Source organism: Gossypium hirsutum, chromosome A12 (genome assembly GCF_007990345.1).
Source record: "Gossypium hirsutum isolate 1008001.06 chromosome A12, Gossypium_hirsutum_v2.1, whole genome shotgun sequence".
NCBI classification, from domain to species: Eukaryota; Viridiplantae; Streptophyta; class Magnoliopsida; order Malvales; family Malvaceae; genus Gossypium; species Gossypium hirsutum.
In genome coordinates, this window is record NC_053435.1 from 104,251,887 (window position 1) to 104,269,759 (window position 17,873).

The 17,873-nt window shown below is 33.7% G+C and overlaps 2 protein-coding genes across 4 annotated transcripts; both read right to left on the minus strand.

Annotated features, from left to right (window-relative positions):
* Nucleotides 1-352: 352 nt before the first annotated feature.
* Nucleotides 353-8,509, minus strand: LOC107936412 (kinesin-like protein KIN-UA). 3 transcript variants are annotated; one of them, XM_041083517.1, is made up of 19 exons: nt 8,056-8,509; nt 6,916-7,016; nt 6,346-6,468; nt 5,892-6,077; nt 5,470-5,691; nt 5,208-5,364; nt 4,905-5,054; nt 4,598-4,686; nt 4,283-4,486; nt 3,621-3,719; nt 3,284-3,418; nt 3,054-3,185; nt 2,562-2,697; nt 2,369-2,461; nt 1,932-2,057; nt 1,679-1,804; nt 1,319-1,462; nt 1,005-1,133; nt 353-917 (listed from the first exon to the last, which is right to left on the minus strand). In XM_041083517.1, exons 1-19 carry the CDS (start codon nt 8,279-8,281, stop codon nt 757-759), a joined length of 2,739 nt encoding a protein of 912 aa, XP_040939451.1. In that variant the 5' UTR covers nt 8,282-8,509; the 3' UTR covers nt 353-756. The 3 variants fall into 3 exon arrangements, 2 of the variants coding, with proteins under 2 accessions (XP_040939451.1, XP_040939452.1); XM_041083518.1 differs by having other exon boundaries at nt 3,284-3,412; nt 8,056-8,477; XR_005906502.1 differs by lacking the exons at nt 353-917; nt 1,005-1,133 and having other exon boundaries at nt 1,405-1,462; nt 1,679-1,803; nt 8,056-8,477.
* A 6,040-nt stretch (nt 8,510-14,549) lies between these two features.
* Nucleotides 14,550-16,400, minus strand: LOC107936418 (zinc finger A20 and AN1 domain-containing stress-associated protein 1). The gene is made up of 2 exons (XM_016869145.2): nt 15,992-16,400; nt 14,550-15,300 (listed from the first exon to the last, which is right to left on the minus strand). The coding sequence occupies exon 2, from the start codon at nt 15,270-15,272 to the stop codon at nt 14,757-14,759; it is 516 nt and encodes a 171-aa protein (XP_016724634.1). The 5' UTR covers nt 15,273-15,300; nt 15,992-16,400; the 3' UTR covers nt 14,550-14,756.
* Nucleotides 16,401-17,873: the final 1,473 nt, after the last annotated feature.

Genomic DNA, 17,873 nt, shown 5'->3' on the forward strand with positions numbered 1-17,873 from the left:
ACTAATGTGGGCTCTAAATTTAGCATCTCTCACTCTCATACTTATCTGTCTATTTTTGGGATTCAAAGAAGGAGAGATTCTCTGAACTGCAACTGATCTCCATCTTTAAAACTCACAGCTGTCTGCTTCTTCTTTTTTTTTCCTTAAAAGCCAATCCTATTAGACTTATCCATTCGTTCTTGCACTGTTTTTCTTCATTGAATTCAGGTCTTCCTTTCTGTCTTCTGCTCTTTCCTTTTTATTGACTAGCCGTGATTTGACAGTCAAATAAATCACAAGAAAAGAAAAAGATAAACAAGCCGCACAGTGGGGGCATTCAGGGTTTTGTGTTTATTAGAACGAACAAAATGAATTTCCAAAACAAATCAACCCTTACAGAATAAAATAATTTTGAACTTATTTATATACAAGAACAACCTATCTTAGTTACCCTCCTTTCCATTTCATATATACAAATAGTTTCTTTACTATAATTAGCAAACTGCACAATACAGGAAGGCAGACAGGCTCGGATGAATACATTACATATATGAGATTACATAGATAATAATTTGATTAATAAATCAGAGGTTCAGTGTGTAATAAACAAAGCCAAGCGCATTCTATTTCATGCCAAAACTTCAACAGGAGCAAGGCTATATGTGTTCCTGCATTTTTTGAATGTGAAGAGTATCAATCTTCTAGTGTGAATTAGTTTAAGATGGTGGGGTTTTGCACTTCAAGTCCAATACTTCAATCGAATTTTCCGTAATTGTATTAATAGTTTATTCGTAGCCGCTTCAGTCCAGCTATGAAGTCGGGGCTAGAAGCAAGTGTTCGATGTGCAAGAGTTCTTATGTCTTCACGTGGACAGTCTTGTGAGATGCGGACTAGTTCCCACAAGGCACCTTCACTTATCATGTCTTTAGCATTCACTTCTGTAATGTAGGTAGTGAATTAGATCCTCATTAGAAACGTTTTTAAAGAGAAATGTCTCAAGATTTTCTTAGGAAAAATAAACGAACCATGTTGTGCTAAGTGGCAGAGTGCAAGCTCATTGTGGCGCCGGATTGGCGAGGCATCACTATTAGCATTCTGTACAATCCATGGAAGTGCTCCATCCTCGATCAGAAGAGATCTTCCAGTTTTGCTTCCTGTACCATTTGAGAACCCAATTACCCCACCCGAAAGACGAAGATATCATAAATATGTTTATGAACATACGCCCTAAACTTTGTTAACAAGGCATCAATGAGTTAAACAATGTCTTGACACTAGACGTGAGATCTCTAGTGAGAGATTAAAAGAATTCAAGAACTTGTACCCTGAGAAAACGTACCTTGAGTTGCTGCTCTTGACTCACATTTAGCAAAGTTCGCAATTCCACGAGCAACTTGGGCAAGAACATCTGGATGTCCACATTTGACAATTTCTAGCAAAGCCTTAATACCACCTTCACCTCTTAGCTTAGTTTGCAGCTTATCTGGAGAACATAATGAAGTACTTGATTAAAGAGGTAAAACTACTGATCAACTTAACATTTATGGAAGTTATCGATTGACCAACAGATTCAATTAAGCTTTACACCAGTCTATGTTCTTTCAGAAGAACGTATCATTTACATTCCTTGAAAAAATTCACATGCATAGCAAATAAGAGGATTGAAGCAGATAAAAACCGAAAATATGAAGCAATTTACCATTGCCACACAGATTGGCGATGGCCCCAGCAACCATTCTAAGTGTTTGAGGATCCTTAGCATGACTTGCAGTCGTTGATAATAAGCTAATGCCCCCTTGAGACATTATAAGTTCCCGGTTTTTTTCTGACAAAATAAACAAGTAATATGTGTAAAAAGGAAGAGAAATTGAAAGCGAAAAGACTGATAGCAAGTGGCACCATAATGCAGTTATAGCAGTATCAAATAATGAATCAGAGGAACTAAATTTTACCATTCATTGCAAGATTGGCAATTGCACCAGCTGCAACTCTGTGTATGGTTTCATCCTCAGAGCTTCCAAGCAGCATCAGCAAGGACTTTAGACCTCCAGCTTCTACAATCTTCTGCTGATTAGTTTCTGAACAATGAAGACGACGTTTACAGTGTCATTGATAGATCTAATGAGAACCAGCACTATCAAAGTAATTATTATCCGGACAGAAGAGATTGAGGAAACAGAAAATACGTCCATGTCGAAATCCTCAGTTATGTAGGATTGAAAATTCCACTCATACTAAAATTGCTTTCCACAAGATGAGAAAAGCCAGAAAACATGCAACAAACTAAACATGAAAGTGTTCTATCGTAACAATGTTGATTTTAGAGCAAAGTATGTCAGTGCTACAAAAAAAATGGGGTAAATCAGGAACAGACAGGAAGAAAAGATACCCTCAGCAGCTAAATTTGCTACTACTTTCACAGCATGAATCCGCACATCAGCATCTTCAGCTTCAAGCAGTGACAAGATCTTTTGCAATCCCACTGTAAGAGAAAGCAAGAGATTAACCATAAATACGTTATTGTTTACTACTATTTATTATGGTTCTCTTAATATAAATATAAATTCAGGAATTTCTACTACCTTGTTCAAAGAGTTTTGCTACAGAGGCCTTCTCTCCATTTCCTGAATCCTTTAACTGTGATCTAACTTGAGAAACCGGAGAATCTAGTCTGCCTGGGACTTTCCCAGGACCACCTCTATCAAGTCTTTTTCTAGTCTAACACAAAATGCATGTCCAGTTAGAATTTATAAAGCATAATTAAGCAATTGTCACTCAGGTGACGAATATAAAAGTGTACTTCCTATCAGACAATTTTCAATTCCTTAAATCAGGCTGTTTTAAGGAAACAGTTTGAAACATTGTATTTGCAGTTTAATTACAAGGACACAAACAGTATGAAAGTTATAACATTTACAATATACTTTGTGTATTTTCATCAGGAGAGGAATGATCAATTAGCAAATGAAGGACTATAAGGCAAAAGGAAAGAAGTATGGAAGTATTTCATATCAGGATCAATAGCAATAATTGGATGGACCATGCCAAACTTGTAGATTGCATAGATAACATACCTCGTCTGCTTCGAAACTTAGGTGCAATAACTGACTTTGCAGCATTGATATTTCCCCTTCAAGTTTCTCCTTTTGACATACCTCATCTTCCACCATCTTTCGCAGTTTCAAGATCTCAGAGTTTGCCGATGCCTATAAATTAGAAGTATGATAGTATGGACACCAGTCTATGCCAAATAAGTAGCAGAAAGCAGTGCTACAGAAATAAAATAGAGATACACAGAATTTACCTCCGACATTTTCAGTTGAGCTAGTTGACTTTTAAGGTTATCAACTTCCTCTTCGGCTGCTTTCCTTAGTGAAGTTTCTTTGCTAAGTAACTTTTTTACCTCGGCAACTTCCCCAGCAATGTGTACCATCTGCTCCTACGTGGGATAAAAAAAGGGCAGACATAATAAAATGAGGATAAAAATAGCTATAAGTGACAAAAAAAACCTAGAGAAAAAGTAACAAAAGAAATGAAGAAAAAGACAAAATATGGCAGCTCCCTAAATTCAGTTGTACGAGCTATCAAAATCAAAATCATGTAATAAGAGAGATAGTCCTACACAATTATTATATTTCCACCTTTCTTTCATTGCCCTGATTTTGCAGATTCATCATCCATTTCTCCTCAAGCTTCTTTATTGATTCCATATAATCCTTTTGATACTTCAGTCTTTCCTTCTGCAACAAGAAGAAGTTACCAATTTCAGTATGCATCAAGTATAAATTAGAGCAACTCAAGGCACTGGGAAAAAAAAAAAAACATGACCTATTATCACAAAGTTCAATGATCAGCAGCTCAGCAGGTAACTGCACACTTAGTTCCACCCACTAAAACCCCCTTTTGATTTCTAATCATATTTCATACCATCCCATCCTTAAATTTAGAGGTCCTTAAATTTAGAGGTATATGACAATGAAAGCACCCCTTTTCTAATCACTAACAAGATCTATGTTACACATTTTACACATCATGTTATTCAAAACCATGCAGAAATTTCTACGACAATTATCCCTTTCTTTCTGGTAGAAAAAACTGGTAAAGTTATGACTGTGATAAATTTTATAGCATTATACAGATTAGCAAAGTAGACACCGCTTGCCAGCTGAATTTAGAATATCGACAAATTAAAAGAGAATTTCAAGGGTAAAAAACTTCTCTCTTTCCCTCCACATGACACAAACTTCACACAAATGCATGCATATGCAAACCAACAAATGCAAAACAGGAAAAAAATTCTTACCTCCACTGCATCAGCATAGTTTCTTTCAGCCTCAGAAATTCGGTTTTGTGCCTCTGCTGTTATTCTTTCAATCTCAACTTCAAATGCTTTCTGCTTCCTCTCATGCTCCATAATCAATTTGTCTAATTGTATGTCTAGTCTTCGAGCCAAACTTTTATAATCAAATTCTTCCTTGAGTTTCAACATATTCTCCACTTTCATAGCCTATAGAAGGCAAGGAAGTGCATATATTGAGCAATCGAATGGCTTAAGTACCAGCTGTTTTGTAAAATAAGATGAATTAAGTAAAATAAAGGAAGTTGTTCTTTAACCCACCCTCTGTCCAAACATTATAGTACTAGCTGTTTCTCCACGATGACGTGGAGATGGACCTACGGTTATAACCAATGATGTTCTTGCTGTGCCTGTTAAAGAAACAAATGTCAGCAAAAAAATTTGCACTATGGAAGATGCTGGTCTTGTTCAAATGGGACTTAAGATGCTACAGAACAAGATTGTATAATTTAGCAGATATAAGTCTAATTCAGAACATCTGTGTCTATAACTACATGTACATTAGTGAGATGCATAGAATAATAGCTCAGTAAGTAATAACAGAGAGAAAAAAAAGTGATCCATTTACCTCCAAATGAATCTCGAAGCAATCTAGTAAGCTTTGAATCACGAACAGGAACATGAGCACTATTCTCTGCTAGTGCATTAATGCATTTCCCTAATGCACTAAGGGAAAGATTGATAGATTTGGCTTCCTCACGTGTATGGCCATCACTCCCTGCAAAGTAATAGCAAAAAAAAAAAAAGTTCAGCTTGCAGGAGAAACAAGAGAAGATGCTTTTTCACAAGTAAAAAAAGGTGGAAAGTAGGATCAATTATCACATAAACAGTCAAACTGATGGAGAGAGCTTTTTGCTCCCAATTTCATTACCTGACTTATCAATTCGCTCTGAACCAGCAAGATCTACAACAACTAACTTGCCCTTTCGTACGAGTGGAGGCCTAAGAGATCTAGCCATGCTAGTACTGTTACCATTGTCACTTGAATGAGCAGGTTCTCTTCCTTTGACAGTCCTCTTCACGTGCACCTAAAGCAGTAAGAGATAATTAATGGGGTGATAAGATAAATGAAGATCAATCATGTCCTCCAACAAATAAGTTAGTACAATAATATCTTAATTAAATTAATTCACCATCAAAAGGGCATGACTGCGAGAAGATTCAGTGTTCAATTTTGTGTTCGCAGCATGACGGTGAGCTTCTCCTAACCGTAGTAATTCCAAGAAACTCTGCTGATCTCTTATTTCTACAAGGGTAGCCCCAGGTAGTGAAACATCTCCAGATTTAGGCTCTTCAACAATGGAAATGTTATCATTAGTAGGATCAAGAAGATCCTGTAAGCTCTCCATGTAGAGCTGCAGAAATTTTCAATGAACAGTGCTATTAGGCACATTAAAATTTAAAGCTCTTGTAACTTTGGAGAAAATGATAAAAAAAAATTTCTAAAAGAAAAGTAAGCTTAGACCAATTAGCACAATTCATGAAAATATCAGAAATCAAATACCAAGATCTGCAGTAATATGTATCTCCCAGAAAAGAATATCTAATATGCAACCTGCAAATAGGAGACCAAAACAGAATCAATTTCTGGTGAAACTTCTGCCAAAATATCCTCCATAGCACGGACCATTATTCCACGATTAGCTGTATCTTCCTCCCCAAGTCGACCAAGAGTATATGTTTTGCCCGTACCAGTCTGACCATAAGCCATGATTGTCCCATTGTAACCATCCAAAACACCCTATGAACACAAATTCACAATGACCTTGTTAATAAAATGAATAATGCATCAAAAAAGGCACCAAATCCTTTATAAGCTATGACCAAACACAGCAGTTATGTACAGCAGAACAAAACAATTGATAACTTGGGAGAAGACCAACACAAAACACAATGATAGGTTGAAACTATTTTCAGCCACCGCCTCTGCTGTTGCCAAGGAAGAATAACTAATAACAAGTAAAATTCTAACAAATTCTGGTACAATTAGAAAAGCCATGTACTCAAACCTCAACAACTGGCTTTGCAACAACTTCATACACACGCTTTTGCGATGCAAACTCTGTCAGCACTTCATCAAACTCATAGGTATCTGTGTCCCAATTGTTTTTGCGAAGCTTTAACCTTTTAAGCTGAAAGAGAAAAGTTGAAGCATTGGTGAGAACTTCACCAAACTCAAGTAATAAACACTTACAGAAACTGGATGGGAGTTAATTTCAATAAATCTAAAAGCTAGTTAGGTGAGCTACGTGCACAAGTACAGGCATGTCGACTTCGCTTTTTCTTAGGTGGTTAGAAACTAAATCCTTCTTGACTAATTGAAATGAAGTGATAATTATTCAAGAATTTGCTACTTTTCTCCATTTTCATTTGAATAAACTCACTTTTAGGCTGATGCATCCCTCAAGATGCCAACCCTGACAAAATATAATCGATATGCCCTTCTCTTAGCTTTTTCTCAATCATTTGTACTTCAAGATCATACAGATAAAAGAAAGCAGATAAAGACATCTAACAAATTTAAGGTCACTGAGAATTGTATTCCCTGCATATCCAACTGTCAGATAGCAATATAATACCTCTGGTTGAAGTTCTACACAATCAGCAAAATCAGCATCTGCTACTGACTCTTCTGCATTACGTGGACGTAACCTTACAGCCACTCGAACTCTTCCAGGAACTGAAGAGAAACATAAAGGCTTCAAATTAACAAATAAAATATACAGAACAAGCAAAAAAATAGAACGCTGATCATACTCGTCAAGAAAAATCAATACTAGGCAAGCTATTATCATCACCCTGATCCTTTTTCTTTGTAAAGATTGAATTGACTAAGAATCTTACGTTTGGCAGCCCTGAATAAGGGCACTGAAAGATAAGCAAATATTAAGCTTTAAAAATTGTCAGCATTATAAACATACTAAAAATAAGAAAAAAGATATCAAATATTCAAAGTGAATATTAAGAATGCTGTATGTCACGACTCGACCTAATCCATGGGGCATAGGCCGTGCCAGAGAATGTAAGCCGGAATTGTCTTTTGCCCATAGGCCCCTTAAGGTTTTGCCATCTTAAGGTGACCGCCTTCAGATATACACATTCTGTACAATGCATTCATTTGAGGGTTTGAATCTCTCGAGACAAACCCTCATTTGTGGTTTGTGATGTGGGTTCGTATCTCTGGAGAAGCATCAAGGGTGGCACCTTTTTATGTCATGACCGGACCCAGCCAGCAGAGCATAAGCAGTATCATGAGAACACACGTATGAGTGCACTCTGCAGAACTGAGACCAATGTGACAAACCCTTAATAAACTTGTGGGGCCCAAAAAGGATAATTCCGAATTATGTTCTAATGTTGCAGCCCTTGGCTATGCCTAGCGGACTGTATCAGGTCGTGATAGTTTATGACTAATTCATATCTAATTAGAGATCCATGAGCACCAACAGCTCAAATCCTGGAATAGTCTGGAACTTATCTAACCATGAATAAGTGTGATTGCTAATTAAAAAGATTTTAGATTGCATAATTTATCAAATTACTTTAACGGGAAACAACTTACGAAATTCTCTTCAATCACTTCTCAATTATAAGAAAATTTTCAGATATCCGACACTCTAAAACAGGGAAAGAAAAAAAAACTCCACGAAAAACAACTTTTATAAGATAACCAAGAAAAATGCACCAACGAAGATCTCAAACAAAACCCTGAAACAAACCTCCAGCATCATCTTTGGCAGCTCCACCTCCAAGTGATCCGGGGCTACTCTTCCTTAACCCGGAAGAAGCACCGGTCAAAGGCGAAGACTTGTTTTTGAATGCAGGCTTTGAAGGGTTGGAATTCACAGAGAGTGGCTTATCTGTTGATACTGTTGATGTTGTTGTCGTTCCTTTGAGAGAGTTCCTATGAGTCCCATTCCTATTATTTCCACCACCACTAGCCATTTGCTTAAAAAAGAAAAAGACCCAAAATCAAAAATCTCTAAAAGAGTCAATCTTTAAGGTGCCCTATTCTTCCCTCCTGAACTCTTGTTTCTTAGCTTATCCTTTGGTTGGTTGCAAAGAAAATGCAGTAAAAGGGGGCGGGGGGGATTTTGGAGCGTTGAAACTGTTAAGTTACCAGAAAGAGTGTCTAAGCAATGAATTAGAGTGTTTTTTTGTTTTGCTCTTACTAAAATACCCTTTTGAAACAGAAGTACGTTACAACTTACATGTGTTACTTGACTTCTACGTGCGCCTCGTGACGGTGTTCAAACGGGCCAATAGGCTGTGGGTGTCGTGGAATACTAAGGGAATCATTAAATTACTGTCCTGCCCCTGTTTTCTTTTTATCAAGTATATTAATTGCGAAAAATTCCATGGTTGGTTCTTCCAATGGTTTCTTTTTCATATTATTAATTATTAATCTCTAATTAGTATTAATTGTAAAAATATAACTTTGTTTGTTAAGAAACGCCAAGGAAGAGTGCTACTCAATTCATATTTACTTGTTAAATATTTAGATATATAAACCTTTATTTTAAAAGAAAATTTGATTATGAAAAGAAAAACAGAGATGGAGACATAAAGAAAATAACTTTTTGTATAAAATAAAAGCAAATGGTAATGCTAGCTACCAGCAGTGCTAACTTGGAATATTTAAATTTTGAAGGGACTAAAAAGTGTATTGTAAAAATAATTTAAAAGAAAAAAGAACCTCGCTTCAAATTTGAAGTGTTTTGAGTTTGAATACAAAACACCTTTTTCCAAAAAAAAATAATCTGAAATTTTAATTGCAAGTTCTTACCACATAGTCTTGAAATAATTCACGCTTTGCAGAGAGGTGATTTTACTAGCTCAATATCAACATTAGTTAGGCAGAACCAACAACAATTACGAAGCTTTGAGCATGAGATGATCAGTTATATCCTAAGAGAGGCCAATTAAATTGCGAATCGAGTTAATTTGGAGTGAATTAATATTTTGACAAAACTCTTACAAAACTATTAGAAACTCTTAAAAATGATAAAGTTAGTGGCGCTTTCAATTTTATCAATGTAATTTAATCTTTTAAGTTTTACTTTTTTTTATAATAAAAAAAAGTGGTTCAATTTATAATAAATTCATTCATTCATTCTTCATCCAATAATAATTGCATTGGCTAGCTCTATCTTGTAATGTATTTGACTTTAAAAAGGCTGGAAAAAGAAAAGGAAAAAAAAAGTTATAGTTTGCTTAGCTCTTGGGTGATCCCTGACCCACTAGAAGGTACAAATAAAAAGAAAAGTAGGATCCATTGAATTATTTTGTTTAAATTTACTCAACTTTTCAAATTTTAAATTTAATCCTGCAATTTTTAAATATTTTAAGTGAATCCTCAATGTATCGATATTATATTAATCTAGAGGTCGTAATTATATGCTCAAATTTGAAGTAAAATATATTTAAAATACGTGGGTCAATTTGTAAATTTATGCATACTTATCGCATTAATATTTGAATATGACTGTGTTAAAAATAAACAATGTTGATAAAACTTAGAAGTTTTTTTTTTAACACATCAAATGCTACACATATTTTTAATTTGTCATATTTGAATTGCCGTTTAACTCTTAAACTAATGGCTAGATTGATAGAATGACTTAATTGATATAATACCATTATTTTGAAAACTCAATTAAGATATTTTAAAGTTTGAAAATCAATTTAAAATATACATCATGGTAACCTATTTTTTAGGCTTAAATAACATTTGGCACCTGAAATTGATATTTTTTTCTTAATTTGGTACTTAAATTTTCTTGGTCTAATTTGGTATCCAAACTTGACTTTTTTTTCTAATTTGATACCTAAACTTGACACTTTTTTTTAAGTTGGTACTTAATCTTTTTAGGGTCTAATTTGGTACGTAAACTTTTTTTTTGTTTGATTTGGTACTTAAACTTTGTTTAACGTTTTACAAATTACTTCAATATGCTAATAATGTTTTTTTATGAGATAACAAAAATAATCAATGTGTGACTGACATATAACAAATGATATAATTTTTTTTTTATTTTATATGTTCAATTATTTTTAATTTTATTTATTTATTTTATTAATTGAAAATAAAGAATTTCTTTTAATTTGAATTTTTTATTTAATATTAATTTGTTAAGCATAGCTTAATACCTGTTTTTTTAACATGGATTTCCTCTAATACGAACAATATTTTTGTAGTATAACAAAAAAAATTTAACACTGTTAGTATTTTACGTAATTTGTATAAACTTTAATAAATTTAGCTACTAAATTGAACTAAAAAGAAAGCTTAGGTACGAAATTAGTTAAAAATTATCAAGTTTAGGCCCAAAAAATTTAGGTACCAAATTAGAAAAAAATGTCAAGTTTACATACCAAATTGGGCCAAAAAAATTTAAATACCAAATTTAAAAAATATATCAAATTTAAATACCAAATATTATAATTAGGCGGATTTTAATCACTTCAATAGCTTTAAGTTACTTTATTTCCGTGATCTATATATATAAAGTTAAATAGAGTAATATTCATTGTTCTATAAATCTTCCAAGTTAATTCATGAATGGAAGATGTGAAGCCAAAATCAGGTTACTGTTCAAAGAGATGGTGAAAGTGCGCAGTCGGCCTAGGCCATGCCCAATGCCATGGTCGGAGGTTCCATCAATTGCTCACCTAACTTATTTAATGTGAATTTTAAGAATGCCTATGATTTCAACATTTTAACATTTCAACTTGCCCTTTGCTGCCCCTACTTTGGCTACGTCTGTATTATGCACAAAAAGAAGACTTTGAGTTCATCAATTTTAGCTACAGTACAAATATATCATTTTAAAAAAATGACACAAATCGAATATACCAATGAATAATATAGCACCAACTATTACATGTAAAAATTTATAAAATATTTTTAATTTTAATATTTTATGTTTTTGTATTGAGTTAATTATAATTTTAGTTATCAAATATGTATTATTGTGATTTGTATTGTAATTGTTGAGAGAAAAAAAGGAGCTTAGAAACATGCGGAGAGCCATAGTAGGGGTCGTGTTTGGTTGAGGTAGAAGGAGAAGTAAGGGTGAGTAAAACTTGATTCGACTTGAAAAAATAAAAAAAAATTTAAATTTTGAGTTAATTAAATTGGGTTATTCAATTTTTCGAGTAAACTCGAAAAAGTTATTCAAGTTTCGAGTTAGAGATAAGTTGAATTTTACAATTCGAATAACAGATTGGTGTAAATACCTCTTTGGTCCATGTTAATTTTGAAATGAACAAATTGGTCTCTCTCACAACTAAAATAAAACAAAAAAAAATTAAATTTAATATATTTATAAAAATTCCAAAATTTATATTTTTAATAAAAATTAAAAAATTAAAAAATTAAAAACTCAAACAAATATAAAGAGTATATAAATGAACTTATGTTTTTAAAAAAAAATTTAAAATAATGATTTTGGGACCTAAATGAGTAATTTTTTTTCTATTATTTTGCTTTGAAAGAGTGGTTTCAAATTTATGTGTTATGGAACTAGTTATATTGTAACAAGATTTTAATTTAACATATTTAGTATTTTAATTTAACTTGAATAATTTCACTCGATTCAATTCGACTCAACTCAAATTTAATTTCAAATCGAGTTAAGACAATAAAATAAGACACATCAAAGTTTATAACTTAAATTTTTTTACTCAATTGAACACAATTAAATTAAATACTCAACAGAAGCATGAATCTCTCCTCAAAGTTAAAAATGAAGTACTTATAAGTGATAGTGGTTCTCTCTTAAGTTGAGGTTGAGACACATGTACAACAGAAATTCCATCATTGTTAGCAAAGTGGGTAGCATAATAATCTTCGAGATAAGTTGTAATGGGGCGAAGGGAAACTAGGCAAGATACAATATGTGTGCCATGCAAGAGAGATTAGATTGAATGTAGACTAAGAGTTACAGAAAAAGCTATCAACATTTAACTGCAACATGTGCTAAAGATGATTTAAGCATGAAAATATGTTGTAGGAATATTTGTAGAGATTAAATTGAATTATTGATGAGAACTGAAGTTTAATTTAAATTTAAATTTAATTAAAAAATTAATTTTGTTAGAGTTAAATTAAACTTCATACAATAAATATTAAAAATATGACACATATATAAGGTACAATACAGAAAATAAAATCAACTTATTCTTAAAGTAGTTAAAGTCTAAAGTTTAAAAGAATAAACGCAAAAAAGAAATAAAAGAAAAGAAAGTCCAAAACCAAAAAAAGGAAAAAGTTTACTCAAATAAGCAACAAATGATAATATTTTGAACCCCGTCAGCTCAGCCCTTGCTCCGTCCTATTGACCCACTTGCATGAACTCTTTATAGCGGCTAGCCAGCAAGCACATGGTGCGTGACATAAGTTCCCACAATCTCACTACTCCACTAGGAGGTTCCAACTGTTTCTTGTTCGCTCCTTAAACTAAACCTTAAATGCAGAGTTGGGTTCCATTTTGAATTAAAATACTATTAAATGCTAAATAAATAATGCACTAAAAAATTTTGATCGTCAATATAAACATAAGTTATGATTGGTTTGAACAAATCTTTAGTTTTCACTTGAACCGTATGATCTATGGATCCGATGCATTTATTTATTTATTTATTTATTTTATCCCTGGATCATGATTTCAAATGTATTGTCACAAAGAACACTCCATCAATGGCTGCATGCATATCATATCCCGTATCTCAGTAGCTAACATAATTAAGTTAGTAGTGGTTTTCAGTATTCTGACAAATATCCAGGATATTGGCTATAATTATTGTACAATCTTGGAGGTGGGTCTTAATTGTTTTGTCGCATCAAAAGTTACAATACAACCCCATTAATGGAGGGTTTGCTCCACCAGTTCATGGGAGAACCATTTCCATTTTTTGCAAGTACTAAGACATTCATTCCATCAATACTTTATCGCCAACTCCCAAGTCTATACTCACTCAATCAAGACTGTATATCTATCCGTCTATTCAATTAGCCGAAAATCCAAACTATTAATACATTCAATAAATTTTTACATATGTCAACCATAAAAAACTTCAATTGGTTGATAATCTTTGGATACCCTGCTCTGCTGTTATTTTGGATTTAACCGTAGAATTTTCTTTTTCTCGATGAAAACCTTACATGTATGAAAAGTTACAAGAGCTTGGTACAACTGAACAAGAGCCTAAGCTCCAACTAAAATAAAACAAGGCTCTAAATATTGATAAAGTCCGAATCAAGTAACCCAAGAGGATCTTACTCTTGAATTAGACCTCCATCATTGTTCACGAGCGAGAGCTAAGGAGTATTCAAAGCTATACCAATGGCCAAAAGCCATATGAGCAAACCATTGCATGGTAGACAACTATCCAAGTGAAAGACACATTATGGGAAAAGCCGATCAATAGACGTGAAGAACTTCAGAAAAGAATGTACAAAACATAAGCTGCTGGTTTTATGGCATGGCAAAGGGGTCAAACGGAGGGTAGTGACCAGCTACTCATCAGCCAAACGGCTAGCCACCATGATATCCTTGGAGAGTTCTAAGGATCCTTTTTAGATCTCGCCATTCAAGATCTCTAACCGAGATCCGAAAGGTCAGCCCTCTTGATCGACCGAGAGAGACGGTCAGCTGGCTTCAGGCAAGGCTCCTCCAAATCTTGGGTGAGGATGGGGAATAATTGCAAGCAATTGGGCCCGAGTGGAGTTGCTAAAAGGCGCAAGGTGGAGAGGTGCGGCAGTGACACAGGCGAGGGGGGTTCACGCAGTTAGGCTTTGTAGAAGAGAGACTGGTGTAGGGTCTGTAGCCGGCAGTGGAGAAGGCTTGAACGACGGCAAAAGAAAAAAGCAAGTCTCTAGAGATACAAAACCAAGAGAGAATTTGCAGTAGTATTTGAAGATCTATTTGGCCGTAGAAATTGAAATCGTATAGTTCCAATAAGATAATGTCATGCGAAAACCTTTATTAATTGCAAGGGAAATTACTTATTGCAGAAGGCCGCTCAAGAAACAAACTCGAATTTAATGTTTAGAATGGAATGCTCATCTTCGATAAAACTAAACAGTTAAGAATGTTAATGCATGGGTCGATTGAGAATGACGTCTACAATCGGTTTACAGTAGCAGCATAGAAGATAACATAAACTGAAATATGGATATAATGAAAGATCAAAGCCAGAAACATTCCAATTAAAAACTGAAAGCTAAACATTCATTGATACCATTTTTTATTATGGAATCAAACAAAGCTGCCCCGACACTAGCGCAACGACATCAAAACACCCCGCAATTTTTCCTGTTATCCTAAACCTAACTGATCCCCGATAGAGAAACAAAAAAAGAAAAGAAAAGGGAAATCCATTCAAAGAACCAAGTGGAAAACCCACTAATACTTCTTTAAATCCTCTCAACCTTGTCAGCTTTAACGACGGGATTTGCTTTGGCAATCGCATCACGTCCAGTACCCTTGAAATCAAAGGAGCACTCATGTTTTTCCGGGTAACGATGCTCGCCGCAGAATGTACTTCCGCACTTGCACTTGAACCCGGTCAATCCAACCTTCTTTCTGCAGATAAAGCACCTGTTCGCCGCCTTGGATTCCGCCGGTTTATCATCGGAGACAATAGCAGCCGGTTGTATCTCGACCACCGTCGATGAGGAACCCACATGAGGAAGCTCAAGAACAGGCTTCACAGTCTCGTCAACGACATCTTCCTGCTTCGTATTAACGCTGAGGGATTTCTCCATGGCAGCTTTCGCCTTGGCAGCTTGCTCCTCCCCGGCACGGAGGTCACGGTAACACTTGGAACAGAGGTTCATATTCGCCGCCGTGCCGAAAAACCCACAGCCGTTGGCACAAAGTTTTGGCGCCGATGGAGGGAAGCTAGTTCCTTCATTCTGTTCAGAACCCATGATTTCTTTACGCGTTTGCTTTTGGTTTCTACAATCAAAGATTAGAAGAAAAAAAAAGTTAGGGTTCTGATTAGGGGGGGTGTTTGGTTCAAAAGATTAAAGGTCCTTTCGGTTCTTGATTTTCACGGAATATCATAAGCAGTCAAAAGTTGAATTACCCCCAAAGAGCTTAGCAATCAAAATATATAGATTTTGATTATTTCCCTATTTTTTATATTGGCAAATATACCCCTTACCTACATTAGCTTTATGGCTGGCTATACCGAATTGTTAAGGGTATTATAGTACATATGAAAAATTGCGTAGCCTTCTCAAACACCGGGCCGACAAGTCAGGGGCTTGGAAGTTGAAAGAAAAAGAAAAGTGGAAGTACAAACAAATCCCCGAGATAGCTCGTTTAGTTAAAATATAAAAGAGGGTAACTTTGTCTTTCAAACGCCCACTTAAACCCAGACTCCATCGATAATCAGAATCGTTCCCGAAGAATCCGGTTAAAACTTAAAATTCAAATCATCACCTAAATTAACACGTTAAATATCCCTATTTAATATCAGCGGTCCATCGGAATTAAATCGAACGGTCACCATAATAATTATGAGTCAAATAATGATAATAATATGAAAATGAAAATTTTCCTAACATTTCTTCAATCGGTGAACATGAAACCCAGAAAATCAAAATCAAAATCGAAAAACAAAAACCTGTTAAGACATACATACCTAGTTAATTCGACAATCAGAGGTTGTTTGTTCCTCGTTTTATTCTTGTTCTAGGTCGGCGTCGATCGATGATTTAAGAAAACGTGAGGAAATCCGAAGACAGAAGATTTTTATTTTTTTTCAAAATCCAGGATCTGACTAAAAAAAAGAAAGGGAATTGAGAAATGATTTATAGAAACAGCAGAGGAACCCTGACTCCTTTCTTGGTGGAAAACAACAGGAACAGAAAACAGAAGACAACAAATGAGAAAACAAAAACGAAACCGAAACTCGAAACTCGAAAACTAATTAATAAAACTAAAAACCAAACCAAAGGTCTTCATTCTGGGTTTTGGTTTGGTTTTAAGCTTTAATTTTTTTTTTTTTTTCTTGGGTGGGGTTTGTTTTTGTTTCTACGGCACCCACGGTTTTTGTGTCGGCGTGGCAGGGTTACACGGTATTTTGATAGGGCTCGAGAAATCTGAGCTGTTCGATTGAATCCTGATTCGTGCTGACGTCAAAGGTGCCATTATCTGACGGTTAGTGGAGTGGGACCACCTCTTTTGAGGAAGGGTGTTTAAGGAATTTTCGAGGTTGTTTAATTAAAAATTAAAATTGTTTTATTTTAATAAAATAATAAAAAGTTGCTTTCGGAAAAGCCATTTGTTCTTCACCGCTCGCTTCTTTGCCACGCTTCTCTCTCGATGCAACGTTCACGTTGAACCCGGTCCAATTGTGGGGTATAACCGGACCAAGTGGATCCATTTGATATTAAATGACATTATGATAATGACATATATTTTGTTCTGTTTACAACTTTAATAAAATTTTTCATTTTTCTTTTTTAATTTTGGATTACCTAATCATAACAACATGTTCATGTCATAACCATGCGGCACTAAATGGTTTGGTCTTTTATTATAAATTTACCCACTAAAAAATCTATAAAATATCAAAAGATTTTTTTTATATTTATATTTTGAATTTTATATAAAGCTAAAATCTCAATTAATCTATCAAAAAATAAGTTCATTGAACGTACTCTTAGTTAAATCCTTTGAATCATGCTGTATTTAATTTTGGATTCATTTTTCCGTCCAACTCCTTAACAAATCGTTACAAGTTAATTTATTTTTCTATTATTTTATAAGCGTTTAATTATTTTTTTATTATTTTTAAAGTTTAATTGATTGTTTAAGTTGAATAATTTATTAAAATTTAAAAAAATATATTCTAATTTTAAAGGTATAAATTATAAAAAAAATCATAACAGATTTTTAGAAATATATAAATTATTATAAGAATTATTAAATTTATTTGAAAATTATAGAAAAATATAAATGTTAATTTTTTTAGAAAAATATAAAAATTAAAATTTACTACAACTTTTTATTTTTTCTCACACGTTGCCCTAAATTATACTTTAATAACTAAAACTTTACTCATCATCAAATGTGTTTCTTAATGGGTCAAACTCAAGCTCGATTTAAAAATATTTTCATGTTCGAACTCAACTAGACCTGTCCCAAAAAAATAATTTATTTCACTATTTTAAAGAGAATAAAAAATTTAAATTTAAATTTAAGTATGCATATATAATATTAAAATAAGTCTACATATATTATATTTTGAGTTTTATTCCATGTAAATCATGATTTTTAATTCAAAAGTTATTTTTAATTTAGATATATTATAATATGAAACTAATTAATTATTTATAATATCTAATTTTAAGGATAATTATTCGTATATGTATTCTTTGTACTCGTAATTGTTTTGTATAACTTAGAAAAAAAATTAATTAGTAATTTGAGATTGAATTTGGGAAAAGCCGAAAGGGTAAGAAGAAATGTCGGGCTGCCCAAAAACTGTAAGAAATTCAAAATACTGGCGGCCTAGAAAT